Source organism: Parasteatoda tepidariorum, chromosome 3 (assembly GCF_043381705.1).
Source record: "Parasteatoda tepidariorum isolate YZ-2023 chromosome 3, CAS_Ptep_4.0, whole genome shotgun sequence".
In the NCBI taxonomy this organism is placed as follows: Eukaryota; Metazoa; Arthropoda; class Arachnida; order Araneae; family Theridiidae; genus Parasteatoda; species Parasteatoda tepidariorum.
Window position 1 is genome coordinate 96451807 of NC_092206.1, and position 10958 is coordinate 96462764.

At 28.7% G+C, this 10958-nt stretch overlaps 1 protein-coding gene across 1 annotated transcript in view; it reads left to right on the forward strand.

Annotated features, from left to right (window-relative positions):
- LOC107443740 (zinc finger protein 850-like) overlaps positions 1 to 10529 on the forward strand; it is a 21333-nt gene extending 10804 nt beyond the window's left edge. The window contains exon 2 of the mRNA XM_071179285.1: positions 8223 to 10529. Within this exon, the coding sequence (XP_071035386.1) occupies positions 8223 to 9803 (1581 nt within the window). The 3' untranslated portion in view covers positions 9804 to 10529. The remainder of the gene's footprint in view (positions 1 to 8222) is intronic.
- The last annotated feature ends 429 nt before the right edge of the window (positions 10530 to 10958 follow it).

A 10958-nucleotide genomic window follows, 5' to 3' on the forward strand; every position in this document is an offset into this window, starting at 1 on the left:
CATTCAATACAAACACTTAAACGTTTTTTAGACGTTTAGGTAGCTCCCAGTAGAAAAATATCAATTCAACAGCGGCCTTTTAAAGCATTCTCACTTCAATTAATTAATTAATTCCTAATTGAGTTTAAATTAAATATTGTCATGTTTTTAGTGCATGAATCTGAATTGAACAACCTGATAATGCTCACTCTGGTTATTGTTATCTGGTTGCTCACTACGTGCTCTTGCGCGCCGAATCCAATCAATTAAAAATGAAAACTGTTGCCAGCGCGAGAAAAGAAATATCATCGGTTTTATTGATACATACATACGTACGTATTAGCGTTTTATATTATAAGATTATATGAATAATAAGAATTTTAATTCTTATACATTCTTATAATTATAAGAATAATAATAATTCGAAGAAATATGATTGTGAAAAATGTACAACGGAAACAATATGTAAAAAAATCGTTTAGCAATGAATTGAAAATCTTATTCATTGTGTTTGTTATACATAAAAATTGGCAACATACAATTTTGTTTAATTATAATAAAGTTTTTTTTCCTTCATAACATCCATATTTCATACATTCAATCAAGGAACAGAAAATCCGGTCATTTGACTTGCTACGGTAGAAATGTATATATTAAGTGTTGGTATGTTTAGTGTTAAAGAACTTTTTAAATATCATAATAAAATAATATATTGTATTATATTATAGATCCCATATTATATTCACCATTGCAAATAGCATACTAATTTTCTTAATCAAATGCTATTAATTATGATTATTCAAAACTTTTAGATAGTATGCTAAAGATATTTATCAGCCGAAGTTTTTAATGCAGATGTCATTTTTTTCATTCCTCATCATAAAATAAGTTAATTATAATTCAAAAAATAAACCTATGGCTTTTTAAGGATTCTTTATTAACAGATTACTGAATTTTCAAATCAATGATCAGTTACATAAAGTTTTATAAAGCAAACTACTTTCAAAGTAGTTTGCGAACTATATTCGAACTAAAAATTATGAATGTTGTCATGAACATTTTAAATTGCATTTTCAATTATAGTTACATTCAAAAGTTTTTTTTTCTTTCTTTTTTTATATTACAGTATTTTCGATTTACTGATATTATAGGGTAATAAGTTAGTTCTTTTTATTTATTTATTGTTAAATATTAGTTTTTTAAGGAAAAATTAATTTAAAACAAACTTACGATCTAAAATTTACAAAAAACACTTTAGCATAAAACAAAATTTTGTAATGAAAATTTAACTCATTAAAAAATGTAACTAAGTAATGATTATTTTTTTAGATAACTTATCTTTAAGCAAAGTATTCAATAAACTAAAAATAAAATACATAGTGAATTTGCGAGCTATAAGTACATATTTATTTGGAAAAGAAGGATAACTAATTCGAAATAACTTATAATAGATTATATAGGTATTAAAATTCGGAACTAGATCCACTGAATTAAACTATAGAGGAGCCTTATTCGGAACGAGGGAGAACTTCCACTGCATGAGATTGCACGTAAATGCGATTCATGCTTGCGCAAGCAGATAATATATGTATTTTTTAAACCTACATATGTATGCTTAGAGCAATAGGATACAATGCGAAAGGCCTTTAAAGCCAAAATAAATCATATGAAAACAGTTATGTTTTTTCCTTTAAAAAAATCACGTATACAACTGATTTACCAAAGTTCAACTCCGTATGCTTGTAATTTTGAACCAATCCAGAAGACATGGAAACTGCTGGATCAGTACCCCCGAGAGGTACTGATTTATTATGGGAATATGGAGGAATTTGCGACTTGACAGATTTAACGCGTCTCTGTCATCATTTACTGCACGGGAAGTCTTCGGCCGGCCTGGGATCGAACTGTAGGACATGGGCCCAGTGCCCTACCAACCAGGCTAGTTTCAGTTTTTTTTTATCACCGTCGTTGAACAGCCGACTCGATTTTGGGTTTACGACTACTAATGTTCAACTCTGTGTATATATATATATACTTATGAGTTCAAAATATGGAAATCTATTGAACAGGAGTAACAACCGACAGGAGTGTATGAATGGTAAATTAAAGACGACCATCAAGCCCTTTTCTTCGTTGAGCAATTTCATCGAAAGTTTCTTCATTCTCTTAAATTTGTTAAGAAATATGAAAGAAATGAGGAAATATGAAAGAAGTCATTTTTGACAGCCAGGTCTTCCGAGTTAGGAATTGATGAAGCTTTGTACTCAAAACTACTTCAGACATACGCCTTTAGCTTAGTCTCAAAGAAATATGAAAGAGGCCGAAAAAAATGGTAGTAACGGAAGTCGACGAGCATTTTTATTACTCGTATGAAGGGATCATGCATCAAGTATCCCAAACTTCTACTTCGTAAGGCTGTCTTCGGGAATGAGTCTCTACGAGAAAAATTTAGTTCATAAAATATGGACAACAAACTACAATATAGCGAACAGTTGCAGGCACTGCTAACTGACTGATTTTCTGCTTTTATTTCTAGTGTTGATATCTGAATATTTTAATGTTTTTAATTTTCTTATTTATTTGCTGTTATTCCTTATGTGTCTGTGCGGAGTGTTTTTACACTCCAGCGAATGATGTACACATCAAGTGCTGCTGCTAGAAATTAAAAACAACTACAATATAAAACGTCACAGAGTATTTGAAAACAACATCAGTTCGAATCCCCCAGAAATAAAAAATATACACTGAACCAAAAGTGGTGGCTAAATCAAAGCAAAAAATATAAGGAGTCATTTCTTGTCACAAATGAATTGACCGATGTCATATAGGAAACAACTGGACTGGAAGCAGATATGGTGAAATATTAGAACTGATACAAGAGATTAAAAAATAATGATATGAGCTTCGAAGCCAATTATAAATGATCTGATTAGATCATTTATAATTGGTAAATTAAATAAATTATTTTTAAAATATTATTTTTAGTCATTGGAAGAGAAACAATAATTTTGAAATATTAGTTACGGAATCACAATGTTCTGCTGCTACTTCGACAGGCATAAAAGAAGTAGCTAAAATTTCATTAACTGCTATTTTTGATCTAAAGGAAAATCTTGATATTAAAACTTGCACTATGTTCGTTTGTATGTAATAAAAAAGGATGTGCAATTTGATTTCAAAAATGATTCAAAATAGACTTAATATTAGAACCATTAAAAAAATTCAGTTGATCAGTGCTAAGGTCTGTTGAAACTAAAATTGGGTAAGATAAACGAAAATTTATATTAAAACTTGATAAGAATGTATACTCTTTTATTCGTTGGAATCCTTTAGAAAGAAAAAGAGAGTACATATAGTACATTTATTTGATTTAAATTAACTCGCATGTGTCTGAAAAAATATATCCTTGCAAACCTTTCTTGCAATGATTTTTTTAAAAATAATTATTCGACAATTTCACCACTAATTTAAAAAAACATATCATCAAAGAAAGATCTTATTTTACTAAGCATTCAGTTAATAACTTTACCTCAGTTAATTTGTGCATTGACATTAAGATTTTTATCGGATGTCATCTGATTCTCGTATGCAATTATATGTTTGTGCAAATTTAATTTAGATAAAACATATTTACTAAATTTTTTGGTTTTGAAATTAAAATGTTAAATAATTTTTTTGCTAAGATTGTTGGTTTAGTACATAACATCTTTAAATAATTATGAAATTGTTGAAAATTTCTGATGGGCCCATAGAAATTATTATTGCATTATAAAAAACTATTGGCAATTTTCATAATATGAGATGCTTTCCTGGTTTCACTCCCTGGAAAAATTTCAATGTTGCGTTTGGGTTTAGTTTCAGGTGCTTTGTTAAATAAAATTTCAGATACTAAAAGAATAAAGTTACGTATTTTTCCATTTAATTTCAGTGAAAAAGAGCAGGGAGAAAATGTTTGTTGTAGTAAGTAATTTGAATATTTTCCAATTATGTTCTATATTGTGTCAATTATTACAAAAAATGACAATATAAAAACTAAACAATTTTGTTTTAGAATTTTAAGTAAAAAAAACTTTTTTAAATTTAAAATATCCATTTAATTCAAATGTAAATATATTTTTATAATTATTCAATGCTGTTGTTGTTGTAGTTCATTTATATCGTACTAGAGTGCGCAATGGGCTATTGGCGACGGTCTGGGAAACATCCCTGAGGATCATCCGAAGACATGCCATCACAATTTTGATCCTCTGTAGAGGGGGTGGCACCCTCGCTTCGGTAGCCCGACGACCCGCACGCGAAGTCGAGCATTAGAACAGTTTAGCGAGGACCAATACCGCACACTCTCTGTCCCTACGCAGACTGATCCAAGTGGTTACCCACCCGCGCACTTACCGCAGCCAGTGATGCTTGACTTCGGTGATTTGCTGAGAACCGTGTCTAAACGATCAGTTCACTGCGGGACTAATTATACAATGCAGTTTTTATCCTATAATTTCAGAATAAAAATAATGTATGATTAATGGGAAATTGCAAATAACTAGAATAAAATGAAAAATGTCTAAAGTTAATAAAGTTGGTCAGATTCATTTAATTGGATTATTTCTCAAAAAAGAAAAAAATAGAATAAATTTAAATTTAAAGATAAACACTTAAAAATGATTAATGGAATAAATTCATCAAAAATAATTAATTGTATAAAAGACAGGAAAAATATCAATAACTTAAGTATTATTTCTTAATTGAATTTGAAATATAGTTATTCCAGGAAAAAAAGGGTGGAAAATAGCTGGTAGCAGAATTCGGTAATATAAATTTTATTCAGTATTTCTGTATTGTTAAGTAAATGCATGGAATGACTTATAAGACTATTGCTCCATGTTTTACTGCTTCACAACAATACTCAAAATTAAGTAAAATTATATCACCGAATCATTCTACCATCCAAATCTTCCACTTGTTTACTCCAAAAATAAAATACAGCACAATATATTAGAAAATTCAAAATCTAATATATTATATAGCATCAAACAAAACCAATGCAAAGTAATGTTGCGGCGAAAGTTAAATAACATTGGTTTGTATAGAAACTAATATTATATAATGCAGCGAAAAAAGCGACCTTTTATATCTTTCTAATACTAGAAAGTTGTACCGAATAATGTTTGATTTTTCTGATGTTACCTACCTAACATTGGGTGCTACTTTGGTTATTGAGCCAATCTCTTGCCTTTATTTACTTTGATTTATATCGCGCAAGCACTCAAAAATGTTAAATAAATTATTGTTTAAGTAAATAATGTTGTTTAAAGATCATATTTTATAAAAAAAAATAATAACTTTATAAATGCAATTTTCCATGAAATTTCTTATATATTATCTTAGTTAGAACTGAAAAATTCAAGGAACTCAGAATATCTGCTTATTTATTTCTAAAATAACTGACTAAACCAAACATTCAGAAACAAATTTTAACAACTTAAGATCGTTTATATATAACATATATCAATGAATAAATTTAATTAATTATGAATAAATGAGTATTTACCTCACATGAGTGAGCTCCATATCCCAGCTGCTAGTTTTATAATCTGAAATTTTTTACCCATTTCCTTTTTTCGAGATCTGATGGAAATCTCAACATTAGTAAGCCTTTTTTCTTAAACTGTTTGCCCAATTCATCGATGCACAATTACTTATATCATTAACTTTAAGCATCTAAATGGGCTTCAAACTCTCACGCTAATGTTTACAATACGTAACTAGCAAACTTATTTGCTCCGTAATGGCGGATAGTTCAGCGGTGACAATTGGAGATCAAAATGGGCTACAGGTAGCGTAGAGCAGAACTCTCTGCCTATGACAACACTTCGCATGCTTTCACCATTAGGGGGTTGAGAGTTTTAGAAGAAGAAAGCATTTTAATTTCTATCTTGATTTTCAAATAGATTAAAGTCTTTTAAGTTAGGAAGCTATAAAGAACTGAAAACTACATTAAGCATAGTTCTAAAACAAAGCGTAATGGAAATTTAAAAAAAATATCTTTTACAATTAAATATGAAAAATATTAAGAAAAGGAAAAATATCGTGGTACATTATTATACATCGAAAAAAAAGAGGAGAGTGGTCAAAAACATGGAACTGGTATTCTCCCCAGATGGCGTATTAGAAAGTTATAAATAATTCTATATTTACTAGCTTCTGAAGATCAGGTGAGCAGAGGTAGGCAACAGAAAACGTAAACAACTCTCACCGCAATAAATTCCTTTGTTTGTAGAAGAATTCTTTACTGAAATAAACTATTTTGAATAATACTATCTTGCTTGAATTGAAGAAGTATTTTTCTAATTTAATATGTGTAAGGAAAAGTTTTATGACATTGTTTTTTATTTGTAATTTACATAATGTGCTATTTGAAATTATAAGATTTATTCGTACTTGGGGACACGTTGTAATAAAACTCTCCCTTATTCTCAAATTTATAAAACTGCGTATCCAAAACCCTTATTAATGTAAAGTGAATTGCACGCATAGTAATTAAGATCTATAGAAAGGGTTATTTTTATGCTGATTTTATTCATATGATATTATCTTCTTTATACTGATATCAAAATTGATTGAATGAATAAATAAAATTTTCTTTTTGCTGACGGTACATAAAATTCATGCTGTGAGTGCCTAAATATTTTAAAAAATGTGTATTTTGTTCCATTCATATAATTAGTTAGCTATTCATGCAGTGTGTGTGTGTGTGTTCATGCTTCCTAGCAGAAATGGATATTGTTATTGAAGGCAATATTCTATCTGGGCGATAACATTCTTCGTTGGGACAATAATGGGACATAGTAATTGAGCAAAATTAGGCACATAGTTGCAAGATGTTCGAATAGAAAAATATTTTAATATAAAATTAATGTTTGTAGTTGTTAGTGTGCTTATAAGTTTCCGAGTGTTGTTAATAATTCTTCTTCTTTATTATAACACATTTTACGTCTCTTCTAAATAAAAAGTTTGTAATAAGAAGGAATTTCATTTAAATGTTTTGTGTTCATAATGTAGGAAAATTTTATTTAAGCAGCTATGATAATTTAATTGTGGAGAGAAGAATTAATTTATTTTAATCTAACTAGCACTTTAAACAAACTCTTCCATGCGCTGCATTACTTGACAGTCATAAATAGATTGAGATATCAAATAATTAAACTGTCTCTTATATGCATGTGATTTGAAGTTTATATACAGGTAATTTAAATTGGAATTTTCTTGCTCACATTATGAAAATATCTTCTCTATGTGAGTTGTGCAAATAAACCTTTTTAGATAGCATTAAATTTTTTTACCTTCTTATATTTATGTTAATTAATAAGAGCATGCCTTTATTATGTATTATGGAGCACCAGGGTTGGCAGGTTTTTGACATGTGACAGTTTTTGACAGTTTAAACCATGGTTTAAACCGTNTGGAGCACTGATACAGAAATTAGCAATTTAAATATTTTTTCATAGCTATATCTGATCTCAAACCTTTTAAGTCAGTGAAAGTTAAAAAAAATATTGTCTAACTTAAAAATATATATTGAACCATATTTCTGTACTGTGTGTGTGAAATGAATTGTGACTGAAATCAAATTTGATAATTTCATGTTCATTTTTATAAGAAGTTTTTCTAATAATAAATAACATTAATTTTGCAGTGTGTCTGAGAATGCATTCATTCACTGTGTACTGAATTTGAAGTCATATCCTGCATAAAGAGGTTCATTGTTTCTGCAGTTTTTTGTGTAAAATAACATGAAGTGAAATAATTTAATTTAATTTTAGTTTTGTATCTTTGTATGTATGACAAAATAGAAATATTATTAAAGTATAGTTTCAAAAAAAAAATTTTTTTTGCAACTCAATATAATTTAAATTAACCTTTTCACAGATTCATCTATTAATGAAACATATTCCTGTTGTAAAGTGATCATATTTCTTCACGTATTTATGCATTTCCATTTTAATCTCATTGCAAAAAAGATTGATGTTTGTAGCATATTGTGACTGTTATTCGATAGATTGTACTCATCTAAGTACAATTTAAATACACCATCTCGATTATTGCTCTAGTAACAGATGCAAAAATGTCTTACTAGAAGATGATTTTGCTTAGTACTCCGGTAGTGAAGGGATTTAATTTTTCAAAGTAAACAAGAAAAAACCCATAATTAATACAGTTCATTAAACAAGAAACTTATCTCTTAATTTCATGTAATAAGAATTTTTCCTCAAATTATTCACATTAGTCTTCACACTGTTGAGAAACCTTATTCATTCAGTATGAGTGAAAAAAAATGTTCTCAGAAAAGTAAGTTTATTGTACACAATGCTTTTCATCCTGTAATAAAACATTTTTCTTGTAATATATGTAATAAGAGTTTTTCAGAAAGTGATCGTATGTCTAAGCACAGTTGTGTTCATACGGGTGAGAAACCTTACTCTTGTAGCATATGTAATAAAAGTTTTTCTCAAAGAAATGATTTATCTAAGCACATCCGTGTTCATACTGGTGAGAAACCTTATTCTTGTAGTATATGTAATAAGAGTTTCTCACAAACAAGTTCACTGACTGTACACTTTCGTGTTCATACTGGTGAGAAACCTTATTCTTGTAATATATGTAATAAGAGTTTTTCACAAAAAAATAAATTGTCTAGGCACAGTAGTGTTCATACTGGTGAGAAACCTTATTCTTATAGTATGTGTAATAAGAGTTTCTCACAAAGAAGTAAACTGAAAGAACACATTCGTATTCATACAGGTGACAAACCTTATTCTTGTAATTTATGTAATAAGAGTTTTACTAAAAGAAATTATCTATCTAAGCACAATCGTGTTCATACTGGTGAGAAACCTTATTCTTGTAGTATATGTAATGTGAGTTTTTCACTTAGAAGTACACTGAATGAACACAGTTATGTTCATACTGGTGAGAAACCTTATTCTTGTAGTATATGTAATAAGAGTTTCTCACATAGAGGTACACTGTCTAAACACTTTCGTGTTCATACTGGTGAGAAACCTTATTCTTGTAATATATGTAATAAGAGTTTTTCACAAAAAGATAATTTGTCTAGGCACAGTAGTGTTCATACTGGTGAGAAACCTTATTCTTGTAATATATGTACTAAGAGTTTTACTAAAAGAAATTATCTATCTAAGCACAATCGTGTTCATACTGGTGAGAAACCTTATTCTTGTAGTATATGTAATGAGAGTTTTTCACTTAGAAGTACACTGAATGAACACAGTTATGTTCATACTGGTACGAAACCTTACTCTTGTAGCATATGTAATAAGGGTTTCTCACAAGGAAGTAAACTGACTGAACACATTCGTGTTCATACTGGTGAGAAACCCTACTCTTGTAGTATATGTAATAAGAGTTTCTCACATAAGCGTACACTGACTACACACAGTAGTGTTCATACTGGTGAGAAACCTTACTCTTGTAGTATATGTAATAAGAGTTTCTCACATAAACGTACACTGACTACACACAGTAGTGTTCATACTGGTGAGAAACCTTATTCTTGTAGTATATGTAATAAGAGTTTCTCACATAGAGGTACACTGACTGTACACTTTCGTGTTCATACTGGTGAGAAACCTTATTCTTGTAATATATGTAATAAGAGTTTTTCACAGAAAGATAAATTGTCTAGGCACAGTAGTGTTCATACTGGTGAGAAACCTTATTCTTGTAGTATATGTAATGAGAGTTTCTCACAAAGAAGTAAACTGACAAAACACAGTCGTGCTCATACTCGTGATATAGATATAGTATAGATTGCTTTATAAAATCAATATCTTGTTCTTTAATCTAAACTTTGTCTAAGGTTTCACCATTTTGTATTTATGTTACCAAAATATTGCTCTAATGAATATTATGACAGTTTTTTAAATGATTACTTGATATAAATTTTGTTAATCATATTTGCCCATCTTAGATCATGTAAATAACCAAACTTTTATAAAATAACATAAATAATCACGCCAGCTATTTAAAAATCAAAATTAGTAAATATATCTTAAGGTTTTTTTTTTGTAATTTTAAAAACTATATTTTGCTAATTTATTATTTTAAATAATGAAATATGCAAATAATTTTAATGTGTCATTCGTACTACCTTTCCAGTTCATTTTCATTTCTTATAATGGTTCAGTGCAATTTAAATGTCTTGAACAAAATATTGTATTTTTTTGTATATGGTTAAAAGGAAATGCACTTTATTTAATATTAAACTTTTCATGGTGACATAATGGTTAAAGAAATTAATTTTAAAAATTCGCATTAGCCATTTTTAGAAATTTTATTTTTTCTTTTATTTTTGGATTATTTTTTTATGCAAAATAGTGTTGTAGCTATTATAGTCATGTTTATGTTCAGTGAATTATTTTTGTATTTTATGTAAAAATAAAGATGTTCAACATTTTTAACACTCATGTTCCTAACGCTGAAAAACCCAATTTTTGTTGTGCAGATAATAAAATATTTTCGCAAAATAGATAGCATTCTAGTTGTATATTCATTATTGTGTGATTTAATATTGTATTTTATGTCACATTATGCAGCATTATGAAAAGTTAAGTTCATCAGGTTTATTAGTCCAATTTTTGTTGTGTGTATTATGAAATATTTTCTCAGAATAATATCCTGGTAGTTCACATTATGGCATGATTTAATATTGTACTTTATGCCACCAAAGATTACTCATCATTGTGAAAAGGTGAATTTATAAGGTAGAATTACCCAACTATCGTAGTTGAGTGAATGCCGTACTTTAAATCAGTTTAGATGTTTGTGTCATTTAGTGGTTTTCTGTGGAGACAAGTGGTTAGTGGTTAGTAAAAAAGTCATTTAGTGGTTAGTAAAAAAGTTAAATAATTTTTTTTTTATTCATAATTTATTTCCGAAAAATTTTGAGAAAGTAAGATATTTTA